A 25,081-nucleotide genomic window follows, 5' to 3' on the forward strand; every position below is an offset into this window, starting at 1 on the left:
GCATCCTGTTCAGCTTCTGTGTAATGATGTGCAGAATGTGTTGCAAGACACAGATGAAGAGGAGCGTTTGGAGTTAATGCCATTTCTCTGAATGATGTGAACACATCATGGCTTTCCTGCATCACTGCCAATTGCGATGACAAGCATGTTAGGTGCAGCACTGCTGCTCATGGATGTCTGGTGACTCTCCAGACTACAGTGGAGAGCACAATACTTTGTATACAGCTCTCCATACGAGCCTGTTATGACCCAGCATGTCTAACACATCAAGTTGTATAATGTCAGTGGTCCACTGGGAAATAACACCTGCTCTCAGCTTTGTACAGCTTGAACTTTAACAACATGTTATAATGAGAGCTGTATGTTCCCTGTCCCGGTAAGAATACAATTCCATCTATTTATTGCCTTATCGACGGGACATTGGGACCCACTACATTTGATAATGGATTTTCTGTACAAAAGTGCATGCAAGTCAGCACTCTGTGCATTTCATGATATGCAGCATACGTATTAATCCTTCATAAATGTTGTCTGAAGATGTATGAACCTCACGTAACGTCAGCATTAAATATACACAAATTTACACAGCGTGCCATGTCATGATTGTTATACACGGCGGTTGTGAGGACTGTTTTCCAATAAAAGTGCAACCATATGCTCGTCTAATCTGATCAGCTATCTTAACTCAAAAATGCACTCTTTATATCAGCCATATGCTGCCAACAAACTAAAGCGTTAGTCAGCTGGATGAGTGACAATAAAATCAAAAGTGATTCAGCTTTGTGTGGCAATGTCAAAGACAGTGATGAAGGGAAACCAGAGGCCCTTTAGTAACATTAGATCGTCATTACACAAAGAGGTTTCATATTGGCTTCGTCAGATGTTAATTTATATAACGCTATAAACCACCCTGGTTTATCTGGTTGACCTATTGGCCATCATCATACATGTCTAGTAGTGTAGCTGAACCTGCAGGAACTAAACATCGTATCCTCAACAAACATTTTACAATTTAGGCTTGACAACAATATCTTTTGTTTTGAGGGCCACAGCTGACAATTGCATTCCCTTAGGGACTTTTTTAGTTATCCATCAGTATGAGTTATCTGGCGCAGTGTAGGAAAATATTGGATTCAAATATTTGTTTCACCCCAGGAAAACATTTTACTATTTTGGACTGACATCTGTGACAACAGATACATATTTCCCTTTGTTTTCTTCTATGTGCTACAGAAAAACAAATTAACATACAGAGTTCAGAGGTCACAAATGGTTCTAAGACAGAGGATTTCAACGTGGGAGAAGGGCCTCTAAACAGTTCAAGGGGAGGCTAAATGAATGCAATCAAAAACTAAATCAATTATCAAAAGAAGAGCAAATAGAATAACCTAAATATGTGTGATTTGGTCAAAGAGATAGTCCATACATCCAGAAGTTTTGGGTCATTTGACGGTTTGACTCAGAAACTAATACATGTCATAGGACAGACTTTTTTATGTATTTGTTATAGTCTGAAGTGATGTCCAACAGCAATGTAATGCTATTTTGGCAAAACTGTTTAGTGTCCGTCTATGGGATCAATTAACATAATCATGACCCCATGATTAAACTAAGAAAGTCTAACAGCACCTTTGCTTAGCTTTGTCTGAAGGGATTATATTGAACACTGTACAAATATGTTATATAACTAATTAAGAATAATTTTATTTGGAGTTAATACATCTTCAGGAGGAGGAATCACTTTGCTGTGTAACAACTGTTCTGGGTTTTATTGTGATAATCTTATCTGGGTAATTTTGTAAATTGAAACAGGGCCCAGAACAAGTACATTCCAACAAGTACAGTATGCTCTGCAGCACAGGATTATTGAAAATACAAGGAAAAACCTTAAACGTTATTTTAATATATAATGCAAGTTGAGCTTTTTCTTGGAGCATGCTATTGTATAAATATTTGCACAATAATCCCTAGAAGCCCCATTATCCAACATTGCCCTCAGTTTTCATGTAATTTGACATATATTACAACTCCGGCTGTGAGGGCTTGTGCTGGAGTAAAATATTTCAGCATCATTTAATGTGGAAGTGGTTACAAGGATATTCCGCACAGCACCACAGTGCACTGTTGTATTACTCACATCGCAGAACTACTGGGCAGAGTATGGCTCATTAATTGCAAATGCAATGTTAAATAAACACTGTAGGACAACAGACCCCCAACCGTTTTTCTAGAGAAACTACTAGTGAAAGATGAGTCACCTTTGTGCCAGGAGAGAAGCAAGGTAATTACTGTGTCCTTATTGCACAGTTCCAGGAACGTGGAGCTGTAATAATTCAATCAATACTGGCCTTTTGTCTTAACTTTACAAACCGAGCATCTCTTCAAGGGCACACTCCTCCCCCGTGGGACATCGGTGGCATATTCAAGCAGACGCTCCCCTATCCACCTCTCCATCCTTGCTGATACAAACAAAACCTAGTGCCCTGGATATGCAGAGTGAAGTACTTTGTGTTAGGGCTCACGTCCACGATGGCCCACAGCAGCTGGTGTTCTCACAGACCACTGCATGGAAAATGGTCCGCTTTCACGATTAAGCAGCCCATGGTGGATTTCGAACTCTGTGCTTATTGGGGCCAGAATCACTTTGATATGGATTTGCACAAGATTAGCAGCAAGATTTTAAATCCCCAGTCTCAGTTTTGTTACATGTTGCTGCAGTTATTGTCATTATGCTTCTACAGCTATTTCATGTTTTTAATGTAATGCATTTGAACTGAAGATTGAAGCTCAGATTGTAACACCCTGTGTTTTCTGTGTGTCTTCCCAGTGTTTCCTGATTGTTTATTGCCTTCACCTGTTCTCGTTCCAGACTCCTCCCTCCTCATGTGGCTTTCCCCTGTGATTGTAAAGCCCCACCCTGATTGTTTCCACCTGTGCCTCGTTGCCTGTCTTCCCCTGTGTATTTAGTCTGTGTCTTTCCCTGGTCAGTTGCAGGATGGTCTTCTTGGTCTCCCATGCGTGTACATTGCCTTCGAGCTGTAGTAGTTGGTTTGCTACAGTTTGTGTCCCGTACCAGTCTTTATCTTTGTTTGTGACTTTGTTTAGTAAAATACCTTTTTGATTTTGCCTAACCGTGACCCCTGTCGTCTCCTCTGCTCCTGAGTCTCTGCCCCACCACACCTGGCCGTGACACATTGTATAACAGTTATGATGTACATGCCCCTTCAAACTAGACATGTGTTGATACCGATATCGGATATTGGCAGTGGTGTATAAAGTACCCAAAACTTACTTGCGTAAAAGTAAAGATACCTTACTTGAAAAATACTCCAGTAAAAGTCACCTCTTAAAATATTACTTGAGTAAAAGTCTTAAAGTATCTGATATTTTCTGTACTTAAGTATCAAAAGTATTTTTCTGATATAATAAAGTACTTAAGTATTGAAAGTAAAAGTAGAAGTACATGCTTTTAAAAAAAAAGCAAAGGGTCAGAATTTGGAGAATTATGAAGTTTAGTCTTTTAAGTGCTGTGGCCACCATGACCAAGGACCAGGATATGGGTTGATAAAATAACTGGCTTGGCTGTGATCCATACATATATATTATGTTCAACAAAATATATTGTACTTAAGTATACCCTTGCATCTACTATGAACGTATCATCATAATTCTCCAAAAAGCAATATGACACTATGAAGGAGTTGTAACAGTGTGGTTATAAGTATGATCATTTCACCCGGTACCGGTGCGTGGGTCTCTCGGTACCGGTCCGTGGGGGCCTTGGGGTCCGTGGGTCCCTTGGTATCGGTCCGCACAGAAAGAATGAATGAAACATTAAAATTAAATTTAAAAAAATCAAGGCCGGAAAAATGTTTTATTGTGAAAAATAACCGATACATCCGTCTGTAGTAACCTCAGCCGGAACCTCTTGACACATGTCAAGATGTTACGTTACTCTAAAAATGAAACTTAAAAATCTGTTAACTCTGTCGGTGTTCTGGATTAAAACCAAGGCAGAGTATCCTGAGATCACCAAAAAAGCACGAAAACCTGCTTCCATTTTCAACATCCTGCCTTTCAGCGGGTTATAAGTTAAGCAGTAGACTGGACTTAAGGTTTACTTAGTTAGGAGTAGAGTCAGTAGACTGGACATAACGAACACACGTCGGGTGTAGCCGCTCCTGTCTCTCCAAGATCGGACCCGGTCCGTGAAAACATTGTCTTCGCGTAACTGGTCCGTGGCGCATAAAGGTTTGGGAGCGTTGGACTAGAGGATATAGAGGCAAATGCATAATATTGTGATTCGCAAAACTTGCTTGTGTGGAGTCTGTGTTCCACCGCAGTCCTGGATGTTGTTTTTTTTCTAAAGATAGATTTGATTTTGTAGCGAGTAACGAAGGTTTCAGGGGAAATGTATCGGAGTAAAAGTACCAGTTTTCTTTGCAAAATGTAATGAAGTAAAAGTGAAAGTAAACAGAAATATAAATAGTGAAGTAGAGTACAGATATCCAAAAAAACGACTTAAGTACAGTAACGAAGTATTTCTACTTTGTTACTATACACCACTGGATATTGGTCCAATACTGACTTAAATACTGGATCAGGTTTGTTGCATTTTGTTTTTCAAAGTGAGGAATGTAATGTTTAAGTCATGCCTGATATTGCCCTACACACATAGTAACATCCACACGGAAAGCCATACATTGTATTAATAACACACTAGTATCAGATCGGTACTCAGTAAAGTCCAGGTATTGCTATCTGAAAAAGTCAGTGGATCTCTATTTCAAACTCCAAGGTCATTGCATCACATTTGTCAAAAGTGAGGAAGGACAACATTCAGTAGCTTTCACACAAACCTGAATGAAACTCCTATTACATGATGTACTACATCCAAATATATGAAACCTAAACCGCTCCATCAATCAAAAGAAAAAAGAAGGGAAAAAACACCACATCTGGTGTCTATCAGTTGAGATGAAAAAAGATGAGGAACAAGTTTGAGAAGCATTGCACGACCTCTTTAGCAGTCTGACACGGCAAGCGCTAACAAAAGTTTAGATACTTGGGTAGCTGTGTTATAAACAGAATGATGATGCCAGTGTCTCACAGCTCATCAGCACTCTTAGCACCTCCTTTGTTTATCTTTGCATAACTACACATCCTGGTCATGTTTCCTTTCTCCTCCTGACCATCTGTTCCCTGCTGCCAATCTTCTGAGTGTGCCAGCTTCTGCCTCTACGTCCTCTCCCTACTGAGTCAATCTGAGTATTGATATAATATTTTTCCTCTATACACACACACACTGTGATTTGTGTCACATCTTGAACATTGTAGAAATTGGCATCAGGCTATATAATGCAAATATGGAAAGTCATAAATAAGGATTCAAACTTATTTGGAGTACAAAACATGTTACAAGCATTTAAAGCAATAATGAAACACATCAAACTACTCGTTACTTTTATGAGCGAGCAAATTGAACAAATTGTTTTATGTTGTTCACTTGCAGAGTCTATGCAGGTAACATAACTTTCACATGATGTACCAATAATATCATATCTACTTATGATTCAGAGTCATATAGTGTGAAACAATAACCAAAACACTGATGCTAAAATATGTTGACTATAGCTTAATTAGCTTGGTTATGGCAATATTGATGATAACACAAGTGGTAGTTTTCTGATCAATACAGTGTGTATATCATAATATGGCAAGTGAATAGTTAAATGTATGTTTAAATGTATAATTAAATGTCTAAATAAATGTATGTTTAAAAGTATAATTCAATGTATAATTAAATGTATGTTTAAATGTTGTGCAATCATAGTTCTGCTCTATTTTTTTGGTACAAAAAACAAGTGTCACCAAGGCAAGAAGTTAAGAAGATAAAAATGTGTAGCGCTGCCAGATTGGCTATACTTCCTCTTCAGACCTGCCACCAGCAAGCAGCTTCCCCGCAGGTCTGCTTGCCAGACCAAGCAACCCAATAGTGAAAGCTTTTAAAGGGCGAAGAATGTACGAAATAGAAAATTAGTTACGTAATGTAACTCCATATTTCCATGAGTATAGAAGTAGCCCTCTAAGCTGTGGGGCCCTCTGGTCCACCAACACAGCGAAAGAAACGATGGTTTAAATTGGGAGCAGAACTATGGCTCCACGGCCGTTATATATTGCAAGTATGGATATAAGAGAGGCACCAGCAGGCTATAAGGGCGAGAAAAAAAAAAACTTCAAATTTGCATATACCCAATAGTGACAGCTCCTTGAGGGCTAAGCTTGTAGAATCTAGAGTTACCACACCTAACTAACTAACGTTCTTAGGTGTGTCAACTCAACACCATGTTTGTAGACAGTTTCTGCAGGCAAAATATTTCTCTTGTATGTGCCAAAGAAGATTGTAAGTTGTCCAATTCAAAACACAACCTTATTTTCTCCCACAGCACATTACTGTACCTGTTCCTTGACAGGCTTCTACACTTCTTATTTCCTCAAGCAACCAGTGGCTGGCATTCACTCCTGTGTATTAAGAACTGCACTGCTTGCCTCGGGCTTTTAAAAGGAATGACTAACACACTCTTTGCAAACCACTGAAAGACTGCTGTAAAAGATCTCAGCCTAAATAGAGTGATGCATGTGTGTGCAATAATACTCAGTGGTCAACACATTTAACAGAGAGGTCTGCTTGTTCTGTAACATTCAGATAAGTAGTTTTTGCAAATTATATTGTTATTATGGTGTTTGGAAAAGGCTTTCCCTTAGTTGGTTTAATACAAGCATCAGACATATGGAAGTTACCACCAAGTGATATATATACATATATATTTTCACGAGTTTTGGAGAAAAAGTGGGATTCCATCAGTGCAATTTGCATAACTAATCCATAATTCATACAGAGATGAAAATTTCATCAAGGAAACATGATGACTGAGGTACACGCAATTACAAGCTTTGCTCACATCAAAGTAAAATAAACTGATATAAATAAGTGATAGGTAAGGAAACATGCATTCAGGCTAAGTTGTATAATGATGTTTTGGGTCAAGCGAACTCCACCACTGATAAATTAATACAGTATAAAACAGCAAGATGATGGTCAGATTTTCACACTTATCCAGAATTTGAAAGTGCACTTATGCTGGTTCAAACTTTAGGATCCTTCTCCCAAACAGCTTGTCAGACCACAGCAGGGTGATTAGAGTGTGTTGCTGCGCCGTGTGCTAACTATGGCTGGGTTTGCAGACCTGACAGGTGTCACGGCAGATGCATTAGAATGCATTTGCACCTCTCCTCTAAAGAGAGTATTTCGAGACGTGCTCTCTGGTCAAAACAAAGCTGCCCGGGCAGCAATGCCAGACAAGGTGGTGTTTTGTCAAGCAAAAACCTCCCTGACAATCATCAAGTGTGAGAAATTCTACATTTTAAATTCATCTCTTTTATGCCTCCTGTCCTGTAAATATATAAACCTGTACCACATATTAGCATGAATTATATTACATCAACAAAACATTTGAATAATTTACTGTGTCTGTACTTCAACATTGTAGATTTACACATACACACTTTGGTCCAATCAACACATTTTTCTCTCAGCACTGTTGGTGTTCCATTTACAAATTCACTTTCACCCTCACAAAGACATCTGTTATCGAGGTGAATTAGCCTTTTTAGCTAATGGCTAATTCACCTCCAGAGTCTATCAGGAGGGTGCACTACCTGCTGTTTCTCAAACGGTGCTGCTAATTTTAGATGACTCTCTAGTTGCGGTACATGTAAAACAAGGTGAACCATAAAAACAAAAGCACACTTAAAATAAAGCCTGCATTTCAGTGCTACACACAGACATTGGAAGGATTTGTAATGTCACGTATTGTCGATCAAAACAGATTTTCCAAATTGCTAATTTTTGCACAGTTAAAATGTTTTGCATTAAAGCACCAGAAAACAAAACTAGCCTTGCAGATAATAATAATTTCCCCTGGGTAGGCTATTATCACTCACTAACAGTGCAAGAAAAAAAATCTCCTGTGACTTGTGTGGCCCTCTGATATATCTCATTTACTTGATAAATATTCCAAAACCATTCTCATACAACTTTTGATTTCAGCAGTTTCACATTTCATACACCCCTTTTTGCTGGCAGATCTTGATTGATTCCTCCAAATGAAATGTCAACATGTCATGGATCAAACCAATTTCCCGATGTTTCTATTGTTGTCTGGAAAATTGGGAGGGAATATCACCTGACACAAAGAATGTGTTTCTGTGCAGGGGTGAGGCAATACATCAAAATGCAGTGATTCTTTTGCCAGACAGAAAGCAAACACTGATGCTGCTTTCAGCGTGCGCAGCATTCCATCTCGCCAAGGAATTTGTCAATTATCTCGATACACTCTCTGTCTGTGCATGCAGGGTTAGATTCACGGTTTTGACTATTATGAGGCAGAAATATGTTATTTTCGGTGAGGTACATAGAAATGAGCCATTTCCAACTGTGCTTAAGTTTTTCAAATGTAGCCCTCGGAAATGAAATGCACCCCGTAATGCTTTGAATGCATCTCATTTGAAATGATGAATACTCCAGGTTGTATAAACTATAATAAATCTAATAGTCTCATGCAGCTCTGCAGTGGAGAAGAGGAGCTAGTTACAGCAGCTAAATCTGCTGCGCGTCCCCCAATCAATTAGATCTGTGAAATCCATTTCTCTTTGCATGTTTGCTCTTGTTTGCAATAATTACAACCTCCACCCCAAACAGGCATGATAAACACCCCCTGATTTAGAAGTGTTTGTTCAGATCGGAGGGACCTGCTGCTTGTCTTGCTGTTTATAAACCGTGGAAATCTACAGGGATTACACAGGCTCATCACCATCTGTGGCATTACTCCAAAACAAGTCTGCACAGAGAAGAGCCCTATCAGGGCGCCGAGAGGAGGAGGCGAAGTCAGACTGACATATAATGGGCTGCTCTCACCTCGTCTGCAGAACAATGCCATCACCATTAATTGGGCTGTTAGCGAGCTCAAACACACACACACACACACACACACACCCACACACACACACACACACAAACACACACACACACACACACACACACACACACACACACACACACACTTTAAGGAATTTTGACTGATTTTAACTCTTAGCTGTATCGAACAATGTGCTTTTTTGTTTGATTTCATACTTACTTAAAAAAAACTACACATTTGTACCTCTTATTACATAGAAAATCTCTAAAATCAAAATACATTTGATCCATTCTTGAGCAGTAAGACATTTCATGATTAGCTAGGATAGAACATGTTGTTGTTTCAGAACCCTATTGTTGAGTTTATCAAACCCCATTTTTCTGTCAGAACAACTGTGAGTGACCCGCAGGAATTTCAAAAACAAAACACGAGGCACAACAACAAAACTTCCGGATACTTCCTGCATCACAATGCTTCATATCAGATAGAGACTGTGTTTTTGGTGATTTGATTTGTTAGAGAGGCAACAAAATAACTTCATTGACTTTTGAATGACGGATGTCACAAATCCGACTCCTGATGATTGACAAATGCTGTCAACACATCTGACAGAGAGCATTTTAGTGACATCTGAAAAACACTGACAATAATAAAACATTTTTGCAACAACAGTGCTCGACTCTGGATATCAACATCAACTTAAAGAGTCATTGTTGGCCTGATAAACTGGCTGAAAGATATGAGTGCATTTGTATACAACTTGCATATTAATGGTATGGAAATATAACATTAAAGCACAACTCAATATTCACAACTCGGACTAACATACTGCATGCAGAAAGAACCAAACTCTAAAAGTTCTAATAATTAAAAAGAAAAGTAAAGAAGAAGTGAGATCGGTCCCCTCAGTTAACTGTGACAAATATTTTTACATACATAGATCCACCCTTTTCACAGCTGTTTGAAGGCCCTTGAGCATGAAAGTCCCCTCACTGTGGCCTCATCAACCATATGGAATTTTTCAAAGAGACCTTGCAAGCAAATTATTGGTTAAGAGGGAACGATTTAACTAACTCACCTTCGACAAACCGGATCTTGCGACTCGTGGAGGATAATTACATGTCACTCTTTGTAATGAACTTCTTTCAAAGCAAACAGGCACATTTGAATGGTAGAATGAGGCCACAGAGGGAGGTCTTTTAAGTGTGAGTGCAAAAGCTGAACTAAAATGGAGGGTAATCAAAGTGTCTTTTATGGCCGAAAGAAACACTTGCCATAATGCGTCCTGTTGAGAGAAAAATATCTTGCAATTAACCACTGTGGCACTGAGGGCTCACTATGTTCTTAATCAAAGTTTAAAAAAAACATGGTTCTGCTCCTGACCAAAGCTTTTCTATTCTTTTTTTCCTGTATTTGGGCCCAGCCCCAAAACAGCTTTTAAAGTTGAGTGTATCATATAATATAAGGTTGACAACTTAGACTTGAATGCAAAAGCCTTCTACATGTGGTGCCATTTGTTCTTACCATTTAACCTTTCAGAGAGCCCTTTGGTCAAGTTTTAAATGTATTCATCTTAACAACCTCGTCAACCATCAGAAATACAGTTACTATATCTCATCTGCTGTTGTTTTTTAAAGAAATAGATTCGACCACTCTTTAAACTTGATATTAAGAGTATAATTATAGCAGTAAACAACTTTTTATAGTGGAGTAATGTCCACCTGAGCAGAAAATGAAGTCCCTCTCTCTGTAGGTTGTGATCTGAGCTTATCTATTCTTTGTTGACATAACCGAGCTGGCCACCCATGATTTTAGTGCATGCTTGTGCATATGAGCGTGTCCAGCTGGATAGCTAATGGCCCCTGCTTTGCACTGAGCTCATACGGCGGTTACAGCTGATAAAGCCATCCGACAACACAGAAAAGTAGCGCCTGCCCTCTGACTCCCCCTCAGTTATACACCTTCCGCCATGTTGAGAGGCAATAGAAATGCTCCCAATCTCGCATAAAGCATGTTTAAATCTCAAATTATATAGCACTGATACATGCCTTCTTAAAGTAACAAATGACCTTTTAACAGTGTATGCTGGGGAATGTTCGATCTTAATCCTTTTAGATCTCAGCGAGGCTTTTGATACAGTAGATCATGCAATTTTAATTGACTGCCTCAAGCACTGGTTGGGTATCAGAGATACAGCACAGTGCTGGCTCAGCTACTACATTTCCCAGAGAACCTTTTCTTTCACCGTCGGCAATTTTTCATCCTCATTGCCAGACACACTGTTACTTGCTGAGTCCCACAGGGTTACATTTTAGGTCCTATATTCTTTTTCTTGTATATGTTTCCACTTGGCCATAACATCCGTAAACATAATGTCTCTTTCAGCAGATATAACTGTGGGTTTCTTGATTGTATTTCCCGCTTTATAGCTCTTTTTATCTCTTCTGGTTTTATTTTTAATGGCCTGACACAAACACAGAAACATACTTCCTATTAGCCCAAATAATAACAAGCTGCCGTTAACCTCTGCAAAAATGTGATGTCCGTGCTTTTCTTTCAGGATTCGGATGTGGCACTCAACAATGACAAAGCATCAGAGCATATTTTCACAAACTTGAGGATTTCATCACAAAAACACTTAAAACAGCAGACTGGAAAAATGATCAACTCAAGTAAAAAAATGACTTTTGAAATTTCCAAATTTGCACAGACTTCCCATGAAGTTATTGTACTTTTGACAAGTAACAAATTACCATCAGTATGTCAGCATGAAACAGGTTTGGACTTACTATGAATATCTTGTTTAGATAATTGGACATGTTGTTCTTCTTCCATTATGACTTCCACCACCTACATATACATTCATATAACTGTAAAATGGGTAAATGTTATGTCCATTCAGTAAATTATTCCAGTCGTTCGTGTGTATTATATGCAGGGCCAGCAGCCAACACAGTACAGTTCAAACTGTACAGTCTGTTTTGGTGCAAAATCTATTAGAAAAGCACAAATAAGTTTACTATTTTTATGTGTAAATACATTAGAAACTGAGAAAATAGTGTTATCGTGAAGAGAATCAGCACATATAAAGTGCATTCAAAATGAGGCTAATTTCAGCAGTCGTCATTCAAACTGATTGATACCTCCACAAAAAATAAAAAACTAGACAGTTTTTTTCTTTTGATAATTGCCTTTAATGATACATTAAGGCCATGTTAATACCGACATTTTGTTCCGTCTGTGAAAAGCGTGAGGGTAAATTAATATTAAAAGGTTACGGTATTCCTGACTGAATAGGTTATGTATCTATAAGTTAAATACCCTATATATTAATGTGTATATTAATGGATGTGTTATGGGCACAATTGAATTCAGATCATCGAGGCATTCATGCATTCATTGAGGCTAATCGAGGACATTATGTGCCTCTTGAGTCAATGACTTTAATGCAAATGTTCACTGGTTTGAATTGACCACTATTTTGGACTTAAAAAAGAAACTGAAAGTGTGTCTTCGTTATCACATTTAAAACATAATATTTAATAAAACTATATTCATAATAGTATTAATAAGACGACAAGAAAGCTGCACATTCTCATGTACCCAAGAACACAGGTTTCTGTAGCTAGTGTCTTATTAACAAAATAAAAGATATTGGCTCTTTCATTCTGAATATTCATATTTTTTCACTAATGTTCTTAAGTATTTTAGTAGCCCTCTGTCTTCCGGAATAACATAATCTGGTTCGGTTTGTTTCTTTTCCCATTTTCAATGCTTGATCTTGAAAGGTTGTGAAGACAAAATCCCACACTGTGAAAAGAATATGAATACAGCACACATTTGATGTTTTAATGCCTCTTTCATCTTTGCAACAAAATGGAAATTGGGCACGTATGATCGACTGCACTTTTGTTTCAGGGTTTAAGGTCTGAATGTTTGTAAAAAAAACATGTGCGTTGAGTTGGTTTGTGAGCCTAATCTCATTTTAACCAGTATTTTAACAGCAAAAAAATCCCTTGTTCTTTTTTTTCTGTTTCAGGGGATGACTGATGCTCTAAAATCCTACCTTTTTTTAATTTGCAACGTACTGAGACCTTGTAGCACAAGTTTAAGACACAGTCGGATTGAGCTTGTTAAGACCAAGAGAGACATTATCCTCACGGTGTGTGTGCCATGCAAGTCAATAATGAAAACGGCAGGTATTAAATTAGTCATCAGGATATGTATTATATTCAATCTTAAGAGAAGGCCAAAGTAATTATTTTCCTCTAACCTTATTTTACAATTGTCTCCTTGTTTCTGTTAAGGAAGCCTTGACTTCCCCTCTCCGAGGCCCAGCTGAAATTCGGCCTCTTCACCCTCTTTCTTTGGCGGCATCCCTTGAGACCCCGCTGCTCGATTTAAACCATTTGGCCTGTTATAGTGTGAGGTCAGGTGTTAACAATCCACTCCTTCTGAAGGGGCTGACTAGTCTGAAATCCATAAATTAGTTTTGCCAAAATCCCTGAGTGTGGCAATACAGGCTCTGCTCGCCTCCTCGTGTCCTCAAAGTACATTCAAAACCGTGACGTCAAGCCGTAGGAAACCACTTTGAATCACATATTTTAAACTCACTCAACATATCCCCAGTATGGCTGTGAAACATTCAGAAAGAGTACACATGCTATATCTCAACTCTTCATGTACCTGGTTGGCTCAGTCAATGCATGCCTTGTGTTCTGCCACACACACACACACACACACACACACACACACACACACACACACACACACACACACGCAGCCACACTGAAATCACCGCTCCCACCTTCTCTGATGTCTCTCATTAAAGATCTCCCTCCCCGTGTCAGTCTGTGGTCCTTTCTGAGATCCCAGCTCCTCCATCCTTGAAATTGAAGGCTGGAGTGAATCTTATCGCCCCTCATTAGCTTCATTCCCGTCCTATCTGGCTCCCTTTATTGCCCGGCGATGCCCTTCTCCCTCGCTAGCATTCATGGAGAAGTGGTGTCCTTCTGTCAGAGGACTTATAGGACTCCAACAGAAAGTATTGTATTGTGCCTGATCATGTTGCTTTGTTGTTTTTCAATTATCATACATTTCCATTCGGTGTCATTGAAACTTGTGACAATATAGCATATCAACTGTTTTAAAGGGATGGGTGCCAAAAGGCATCTGATATTTTATATTGTAGGCGTTCATCGACTGTAAAGCACAAAACTGTCTGAACTTAATTGTCTGATGAGGAAATATGTAACATTCAGTTCCACAGACTCTGAAATCAGCAGCAATTTGAGGCTTAGAAAATATATACTAATTATGTTACGTTGTGGATGCAGTTCCAGAAGCATTGCCTTATGCTTTTGTTCAGTTTGATTGATGTGTTTTGCATTGATGCAAATAAATTGTCCCTTTTTTTCCCCAAGTCACAAACAGAAGAGCTGACTCTACTCCTGTCTGACAGCACGAGTTGGGAGACGTCTGTTGTTTTGAAAAGTGGCTCCCCTGAAAATATCTTTCCTCAGTAGACTGCTGTGAGGCAGCGTCCTGTCCACACAGTCACTTAAAAACGATTGCTCCCCGACCAGAAATACTTCTTTTTCATCTTAATCAAGCACTGCACGTACAGAATCAGAGCCGCAATTCTCAGAGACTGTGCATGTATCAGAATCAAATTAGCTGCAAATATGAATAACAATGAGAGACTGAGATGCCCACTGTTCATATATTGATATTTTATATATATATATATATATATATATATATATATATATATATATATATATATATATATATATATATATACATATATATTATATTTGAGGAAAAAACATAAATATAAGATATAGTATGATAATAATATATTAGCTGAATATCAGAAACGCTTGTATCAGGCATTTGGTGTTTTTTGTTTATTTAAAAAATAAGTCAGCTTTTTCATGTGATCTAAAAATGCCAAAGTTGTACTATTGTACTTGCACAAAGTCTGTCCGTACCATATTTTAAGACTTTAAACCGGAACAGAACTCACTCAACATATTCTTTGGCCACAAATGGGTTAATACATATCAGGGTCTTACAGTGTCACTTTCTATCTCAAGTTGAAGGAATTTTCCAGCTCCTCTTCATTTTCTTTGCTCATTTACTTGCCTATTATAGTTTCCTCGCATGGCCCTCAGAAACATTGCACATGATTTAGCATTTCATTTCCACATCAAACTGTCAACTTCTCCATTGCGAAGATATTCTAAAAAACAGTTTTTCTTTACCTTTACCTTGTCCTTCAAAATTAATCAAACATTTCCTTCGCTGACTTTTTCAAACAAAAGTACGGTACAAAGGGACGCATAGTTGAACATTTTTTGAAACATCTATTGCATCTATCCAGAAATAAGAAAAGTACAATTATGAATATGTAGTTTTTTTCTTTTCCCCCCTTATGTTTATCCAGTATTCCTGTGGAGTAAACATGCACATTCTCTGCCCTCTCCACATTAATACGATTGCATGCAGTCATAGGTTGGAGCCACCACAATTTGGACATAGTGATTATACTCAAAGCTTTGATTTTACAAGAGATGCTCAGCTATTAATTCACCACTTTGTCTTTTATCATTTGAAATTGTGTAATAAATAGCTGAATGCAGTTTCTGTCTATTCTGTTTCTTATTAAAACATTTAGAGCTTCAGTTGTATGCACTGGCTATATTGTTTTGCCTTAGAGGTGTATTATGGAGATTGAACTCTGGGAAGTAATTCTCTCAGCTTGGATGCATTAAAATCTTTTGAAGAATAATTACAGGTATTGAAAGACTAATTGCATTTTTTCATTATGATATCAGTGTAGCATGCTTGTATACTCACATCAATTTAGGCAAATGAGAAGCTTGTTTGTATCAGCTTCAAATAAAGTATCACTGGCAGTCGAAAATGGCATTTCAATTGAGTTTTGCATCTGTCATCGTCTTCCCAACTAAAATAGGATTCAGCGGTGGGACATACAGTTCAGCACAACAGTGAGGGGGACGCTCAAAGCTTCGTCATCAACATCATCTGAATTCTCTCTGAATGAATAAATTACTGCCATTCTGGGTTGTAAACATGGTGTCTTGGGAAAAGGAAATGGAGAAAAGGAAGATTTTGTTGGGGTGATACTTGGGTGAATAGGTTTGGAACAATGGAGGAAAGCTGTCATACAAAAAACCTTTGAATCTGCCATTTTCAGTTTGATTCTGTCTCTGCATCAAAGATAGAGATGTTTTAAGTCGATAAGCCATCGTTGATAAAGCCTCTTCAGGTGGTATAAATAAAAGAACATGTGTGTAATGCGATGGACAGGCCAGCGGCAACCACAATAACCACAAAAGCCAAGCAGACCCATAAAAAAACAAAAGTAGGACACATACTTAAGCAACATTTTGTTGTCAATTCCTATTGTCCTCCTAAAGTCTCATACATTTCCTGTCATATTATCTCTGTACCTGCTGACATGTTAAATCATGTTTTTGTGTTAACCATTTGGAGCTCTGTTAGCTGACTTGCTCTGCTTTGGAAAATCAAATCAAGATCAACTTGTCTGACTTATTTAATAGCTGACACATGTTGCATTAAACCTCATCCATCTTTGGATAAGCGTTTGTAAATTTGTAAATCTTCATTTAATGTCATTATTTTTTCTTCTCCATGGAATTTGTTGTGTTTATTATTTACTAAATCTGCTGTCAGACTATAGTTTAGACTCTGCAGTCTCTTAGTGTATAAGGATCTGTATCATCACTGAAGTGTTATTTGGCTCTTTATTGACTCACGCAAGATAATAGATTCAGTCAAATGAAATATTTGACGTATTGAGTATATTTGAGTCTTTTCACAGTGATCTTAACTTTTAGGAATGGACTGATAATCTGCCACAGGTGACTTGTGTTCACTTTTTGTTTCTGCTAAAAGCAAGTGAAACAAGGGGCCTGTGAACTGTGCAGTGATGAAAAACAGGCTGCCAGAAATCTAGTGGGAAAACAAATATTTCTTTGCTGTAGCAATTTTACATTTAAAACATCTCCGTGTTGTCCATTACAGCCGAGGAAATCGTTTAACTGAATCAGACAGATTGCCTAGGTAATATAAATTGTAGCGGCTGCTCATTTTGCCATATTGCTTACAGATAGCCTAAAATCAATTAAATGCTTCCTTCCGCTCATCAAGTTAACACCCTTCAGATAAAATCTAATGTTTGTGTCAGCTGTTGTCATTGGGTTGCCGACTGTGTCTTTCCACAGACCCCTGTAAATATGTGTTATTTAGCTGTGAATCCCAGAGACAACATTTATTGGCATAACCTTCTGGGATGGACAGTAACGCGCTTGTTTCCTCTATTACCAACAGATGGCTCTTTAAAACGACACTCTGCTTGTGACTTTTAGCTGGGACAGTTTTATTTCGCGACAAGGACAACACTTTCAGGAGCCGCACTATTTCTTCAGTCAGTGTGCATGTTTATCAGCCTTTTTCCAAGAGGGATTACATCTAAATTATAGCAAGGTTACCCTAAATAGACTTCTTAAGTCTATTAAGTGAGTTCTGCCACTTGACTGCCACGCTGAAGTAGTTTGTGGCAGAACATGTTGAGGCCACGGACAACAAGATCAAAGCAGTGAATTTTAGAAAGACATGTAGATTAAAAAGAAAGAAACACACACACACACACACACACACACACACACACACACACACACACACACACACACACACACACACACACTGGTGCGTTTGTGTGCAAGGGAGTTCGAGGTTAAACAAATTTAACTTTGCCCAAATCAATGGGATCTTGCTCAATGACGTCTGTCTCTGACCTTTTATTTTACTGAATAACAAGCAAATTAAATCAATGCAGTTTGTTCCGATTGAGTTTCTATGGAAAAGCTATGCAAGTGTGGCTAGTATAGTTTTTTTAGTGGTTGAAAGAAACTGAGTATATTTACTACATTTCTTTCAGTGCAATTCTTGCTACTTTATAGGTCTACTCTACATTTCAGAGGCGAATATCTTTACTCCACTATATTTATTCTAAAACTTAAGTTCTTTGCAGATTCAGACTGATATTAGAAAGTATAATTAACAAATACATTATAATGTACTAGGTTAGAATACAATTATTGATTCCCGGAGCAAATTCAATACCCAACAGTATATAAATTAATTCAACTAAGCTCCACCTTTATCAGCTGTCATATTAAATCATTGTGCATATTAATGCACCACTAATTCACATCCAATTATATAAATTACATTATTCTGAAACAGACTATTCTGCATAATGAGTGGTATTACCATTAGTGCTTCAAATATATCCTGATGCTAATATGTTGCTTTTCCTTAAGTAATAATACAGGGTGTTTACTTGTAAGAGTATATATACTGTATTGTTACTACTCAAGTAAAGCGTGTACTGCTTCTTCCAACATTGGTTGTTGGTATACATCTTTCATGTCAGTCTGACCTGACAGTGTTGCTAAAATAAAGGTCACAGGGTCACCAACATCCTTAGGAATCATCCTGTATGACAATGCATATTAATACAAAATGCACTGGTAATACGCCAGTATTTATCGAGATAACAGACAAATCCTTCTATCCAGCTATTGAGCACCAGAGACATTGAGGCCTTCACAAAGCTGCATTTGTATTAGGCTTCTTTTTTTTTAAAGCATACAAACAGCCTGCGAAAGCTGCACGTCTGCATTCCGAGTCATCTCCCTCTGACGCGCCAGATGCTTCCTCTGCTGTCATCTTAAAGTTACACAGTATGCCGGCACCGCGCGGCTCGGCTCGGCTCTCCCTCACGCCTGACCCGCTGCAGAACCGCGCGTGTTGTGATGGGACGGGCTTGGCACAAAGCAGTGTGATGCGCCGTTGTGTCCGCATACTATAAAGAGGCGCACAGTGCACGCCCGCCCGCCCGTAGCTACACGCTGTCAGTGCGTCCGAACAGCAGCAGTCGGTGCTCGATTGGTTTCGTCTGGAGAAAACCATGGCAGACCGAGAGGATAATGTTGCAATTCTTGACTTCAGCTGCCTGCTCCAAATGGATCCCTGTCTCAAAACGTACGAGAAGGACTTCAAGAGGAGGTAAAACGCGGCTTAAACGGCGCTTGCGTGCACAGATTGACGCCCAAATCAGTGCCCGGTGAAGCGAGCAGAAGCCAGGCTTACGACGGCGTCCGTGTCTTGAAATAAACATGCACAACTAACAGATTAAAAGCGATGTTTGTAACACACCAGACCGTCGCCCTCTGCGTTGCGTTCAGGGTTGACATTAGGTGTGCTTGGAGGTCGCATTGAGCCGTGCGCTCCCCTCTCACGCCGTCCGTCCTCCCGCTTTCCCCTCCTGCTGACTAACACGCACGCACGAGAGGCTGTTCATCTTATGTATAATTAATGAACCGCTAGCATTGTATTTGACAAGTTGCCGAAGAAGGCGAGCCGTGTCTTCACTTCCTGTGTTTGACAGTTCGAGGGCAGCGTGTGTTTCGCAGTCAGCTGACGTCCACGTTGCGTCGTGAGCTGCTGCTTTGGGCTGAAACGCTGTCTGAGCCTCGCTTGAGCCGACCGGAGCACCGCTGTGGTCCAGCTTCACAACAGCATCGCCTTCCGCAGGCCTCAGCCCTCCATTATGATGCGCGCTCCTCCTTGTCATTGTGCCTGGTTGTTATCGAGGCATCAGTTGGATTAAACTCTTGCATGACTTCATGCTGCACTCGTATGCTGCATGTTTTTTTTTGTATCCCCTTCCAGCCTTGATTTGGCCTCATTACAATTAATTATTAGGGTGAAAGTTTTAAGTAGCTGACTTTGTATGTCGCTGTCTGGGAATCCTCATTGTGCAGTGTGTGTTTTGGGCTAGTTCATTTAATAATCTGGTTTCATGTCCAGCACACATTCAAATCATATTGTTAGTGCAGTTGCCAAAGTATAATGGTTGATGGTATCAAACTATGACTCTCAAGATGTTATTATGACCAGACTAGAAATGTTTCCATGATGCATCTTTGTAATTGAGTCATGTTTTTGTGCCAGTGATGCACAAACCAAAGAGGAAAGTTATGTAAGGTCCTTGTTATTTATAAAATAGTGAGAGCTGTGCATGAACCAGAACCATTCAGATGATAACTTTTGTGACCAAAACATGTCTTGTACTGTTTAGTACTTGACGTTACATACATGTATACACTTTATATTTCTGAATCAAAAATATATATTCTTTGGGGCTAATTGTCCTAGTTCCTTGTGGCATAATTTGGAGATTATTAGATCACCAAACATACTCTCATGCCATGATCATTTTTAAAGGAGGACAAACCATACAAAACATATCAACAGAATAAGGTTTAAATGTCCAAACCTGAAGTTAATACACATGTTTTTTTGTTGTTTTGCTAATTAGTCAATCAGTGACTATTCAGGCCTGTTTATTCTGAATCACTTTTAGCACCAAAATAATACAGAGAATATTTATAGGAATTTTAAAGGGTGAATATTTGCTTAAAGTGAACACAGACACTAATTCTAAATACCGTTGTACTTAAATGACCTCACCTTCCAGAGACCTGAAAATACTTGTACTCCAAAAGTAAATAGACTTTCCCTAAGTCAATAGTCTGCACAGGCTCACAAATTGTGTTCATCTTTTTGGTTCTTATGTCTTTTTAATTGCTGTGAGTTCTGGTTTTAACCTGATAAACAGACCGGACTGTTAGGGTTGCACTTTAAATACAAATAATTGCATAATGAATGAGTGGCAACACAATGTTCCATTTAATAGTAACCCAATGTTGTTTTCATAATGATTAGTTTTTCTTGGAGAGCATCCTGTCGGCCCATTTCTGGGTGGAAGGCCATATGGCTGACGCTCACACAATGATAGTGTAGTTATTTAGCTCAATTCCACACCTCCTTTCAAATTAGCCTTACCTGCTGGATGTCTTGATACAAAATGAGTGTAAAGTTTTGTACTTACAAGCAGACAGCGATACTGATGTGCAGCGCTCATTCCTGCGGTATCTGCTCTCTGTTGGGTTGTCCCCAAAACTAACCCTCAAAACTTTGCTTATAGGGCCACATTGGTTTAATCCATTTTCATTACTATGTCCGATCCTGCCTCTAATGTGGCAGGTAAGGGACCCCCTGCTTTGTATTTGAAGCATGTGAGTGGGGCTCTAGTCTTGCAGAGAGATGAGCATGTCAGTTCCATCTCAGACACAGCTTGGGATCGATCGGCTTCACAGAGCCCCAGACGTGTCTCAAACACCTGTCACGCTGATGAAACTCGCACATAAATTATTTTACATCTAGGAGCACTGCTGTGTGAAGGTTAATTCTTGATGAGCCCCCGATGTCCTAAGGCCCATGATCCATCCAAACACCACACCATGAGCACGGGCAAAGCAATCGAGTACTTTTTCCGACTGCGGTGTCACGCTGAGTCCCTTCGCCGAGCTGCACAGTGCTAAGAATTCAGCTGGCTTACGAGGAAGAGACCTATGACCACGCAGGCTGATTCTTTAGATTGCACCGCCATGTCATGGCTCAAGGCCGCCCACATCTGAGGTTCGTTGAACTTTGTTTCCCGCCAGATACAGCCCGGCATGGACGGGCCATTAGAATGATTCCTGCAGATTTTGCAGGCCTCCCATTCTAATGAGTTGTTCGGTGGTTTGTGGGCAGCTCTTATTTTTATTTCATCAGGATGCTACTTTCAGAATATAACCGTTGATGCCGGACTGGGGTTCCAGCCCCAGTGAGCAGTGCTCTGTTGACATGCTTCATTATTTACCCTGCATGTTGCGCAAGTCTGCAGGAAGTTCTGCAAGGAGTTTGCAGCTTGTGGCTCCACGCATCTCCTAAATTGGACCAAATGAAAGTCGGGAGCATTGGGAATGCTGCTTATTGCAGCAACGAGTTTTTGCAAAGACTTGAGTATGTCAACACAACTCATTTCAAAGTGAAAATACAGCAATAAGTCTGAGTCTTATGCTTGTGATGGTGATGCAATATATTTAAAGCAGACCTGATTATTGAGTTTGAAGTGTGCTCTGACTGAAAAGCAAAGAGCTAAAATACAGGGATAAGTGGAGAAAAGGCAATTTACAGTTCCTCGACTGGAATTATTGGAACGACTGGATCACATTCCTGAAACTATTGTATTATAATAAGTGAATGTTTTATGTGCCTTCGTTAAAGGGCAGCATTCATTTTCCTGTCACCTTGCTTGAGGGTCAACAAAGGTATGAGGTGAGCAGGAAAGTATCGCTGTCATCAATCAACCTCAACGTTCAGGTCCCTCTTTAGCCTCATTAATGGATTTAGTCAAAGAAGGACATTAATGGCATTATTTGAAAGTCACCTTGCTGCTGGGCCGCATGGAGGCCCTGTAGGCGAGCTGAGATCTGGAGGAGAGTTCAAGCTTTGTCCTCCTTGTGCTTTTCCAGGCTGTAGTGGACGGTCCTGACACCTCTGTGCTTCAGCTGTCACCATCAGTCATACACACAACGCAACAGACCTGAACACACTCTCTAAATTTAGAAGCCCGATTGTCTAACAGTGAGTGAATAAACAGGTTACAAAGTTCAGCTGCTCCGTGGGGCGAATTTTAAAAAGTGGATTATAATCATGACTACAGATTTGAACCTCTGACCGTTACAGCCCCTCATATCTAATTTCTGGAGATATGACTTAACCCATCGAATACATTTTTTTCTGACTTTATATTGACCAGTTACAAATTATACGTCTCCCCCCCTGGAAAATAGATACGTACCCCTATCGATCAGATGCAGAGCTTCTTGTTTGAAGAACGAGGGTCAGAACAATTATTTTAACTGACTTGATTTCTCTGATTCATCCGCCTCTTGCATTTTAATCCATCCATGTGATTAAGTGGGTCACCATAAAGCTAGCCCAGCGATTCCTTTCACTCGTGATGAAGATATGTTCAACATTGTAGAGATGGAAGCAAAAATGACCGGACTATTCAATAAACTTTGGTTAACCTCGAGAACTCTGTTTGAATCATACATTTGTGTTATTGTGTTAACTGACAAATAAAGTGCAGTAAAAAGAAACATTTGCATTATGTGACTTCAGTAATGCAGCACCACCAATATTTGTTTGCAACTAATGTATACAGTTTTTTTTGCAAGGATCGTAGTGTATCAGAATTATCATAGTTGAGCTACATTATGATATTTCTAGAATGCATTATGATAGGAACAATTGATTGCTGGCAATAAAATGAATAAAACATCCTTAAATCCAAGCAATAACACACCAAATACTGTACAATGAATACTTAAAGCAAACGATGACCACTCAGTAGTTTATATTGACAATACAATTCATTGTAACAGTGATGAAATGCATTATGGAAATATTGAAATTATGTAGGACAATACTTCACCATATAAATAATTATAAAATACTGTTGGGTTGTAGTTGAAGTCTTATAGATATTTATTACATTTTTATTTTATTATATTTATAGAGTGTATTTAACTATACTTATACAGTGCTGCACATTATAAGGCGTTAGTGTTTGACTGTTTATCGTGCATTATAGACATGGGCATCATAGAAAGTGTTAACTTCCAATTGCTATAGCAATGATACAATGCAGGAATTATTTGATTAAATAAATAAACATGATGTATTGAACTGAAGATAAGACTGTGGAATAACTAATCAAGTCCAAAACATTTTTTAAGCCAGTTCCACCTACAACCATGAGACAAAGGTTCTCATCTCTGGCCGTGTTTTTTAAGAATCCAAGGACAAGCTCACCATGATGAACCATGCATATAAGAAGATGCCTGAGGAGGACGATGCCCTGAGAGAGCCTCCTACCACGGGATGCTGGGATGAAATAGTGTGACCTGTCTTCCACTGGGTCCAGGCATGGAAAAAGCTTTTCTTCTTAGACTTTTTGCCAGATTGTCCAGCTTGGATGTCATGCTGCTCTGCTTCTTTTCCCACTCCAGTTCAGTCTCCCGCAGGGCTTGTTTGACCTCCTCTGGGGCCTCTAAGGAGGGAGGTATTCTCTCTTTTGTTTCTGCACATGATCGATGTTCTGCTGCTCCTCGCCGTGCTACTGAACCGAAGTCTCTCCAGCTGAGCCTCATTTCTCTTATTCAGGAGAGTGTGCCCCAACTGGTGTGCTACGTGGAGCACCCTCGAAGCCTCAATGAGATCTTCACAAACTCACTTTCACCAGCACCTCCGGAACGTCTCCTGCTAACCGATTTAGCTTTCTCTTGCGCCTGCTGGGCCCAGCTTTCCCCCTGTAAGACAGCTTCCTCCACAAGTCCCGCTTTCAGTCGCTTCATAGTCGAAGTCTCAGCTCGTGACTCTGGGACTAATTGAAAGTTTCCTCTTGTTTGTGAATATCGACACGATCCAATTTGCAGTTTCTCTCCGCAGCATTACGATCTGACAAGTTCTCAGGGAAATTGGGTTGACATGAGAAGAAGCAGAAATGTAGCCGACGCAAAGTGATTGGACGGGACGTTGATGTCTGTCACTTGCAATTTTGCTGTGTGCAGTAATATGCAAGTCTAATATCTCAGTTTTGCCACATGACATTTTCTCCAGTATCTTCATAGATAGAGAACAGTTATCCGAACGGAGAGATAAGAGAGCCAGGACTGTAATCTGTGACTCCCATCTATAATCTCCTGTTGCTCTATTACCACTGAATAGGATACAGAACCAGACTCTTTTGTAATTTGTGGCGACAAGGATTAGTAGTGTCTCTCGCCGTGTACTTCTTGAGAATAAGCACCAGTGCTTTTAGTGAATTTGAAATATTGCTGTTGTAGTATGAAAATACGGGGATGCATAACAGATCTTTCTAAGGTTGTGCATTTCATAGACCTGATCTACATCACATTTTCACATTAACAATGGGTCACATGAGTGTCTGTAACGGGAGACGCTCACAGTGTAGTTCCTCTCGAGTCTAAGGAGTGATTCGCCGTGTTTAGCTCATTGTTTTGGTTTCTCGGCCGTACCGTATCCTCACTCCTCTGGTTCAATCTGACTGAACTCATCAGGGTCCT

The 25,081-nt window shown here is 39.4% G+C and overlaps 1 protein-coding gene across 1 annotated transcript in view; it reads left to right on the forward strand.

Moving 5' to 3' along the window:
• The first annotated feature begins 18,975 nt into the window (after positions 1-18,975).
• The window catches only part of gbe1b (glucan (1,4-alpha-), branching enzyme 1b), an 85,104-nt gene continuing 78,998 nt past the window's right edge, over positions 18,976-25,081 (forward strand). The window contains exon 1 of the mRNA XM_079225369.1: positions 18,976-19,100. Coding sequence (XP_079081495.1) covers positions 19,003-19,100 — 98 coding nt within the window. The 5' untranslated portion in view covers positions 18,976-19,002. The remainder of the gene's footprint in view (positions 19,101-25,081) is intronic.

The sequence above is a fragment of the Taurulus bubalis genome (genome assembly GCF_910589615.1).
Source record: "Taurulus bubalis genome assembly, chromosome: 10".
NCBI classification, from domain to species: domain Eukaryota; kingdom Metazoa; phylum Chordata; class Actinopteri; order Perciformes; family Cottidae; genus Taurulus; species Taurulus bubalis.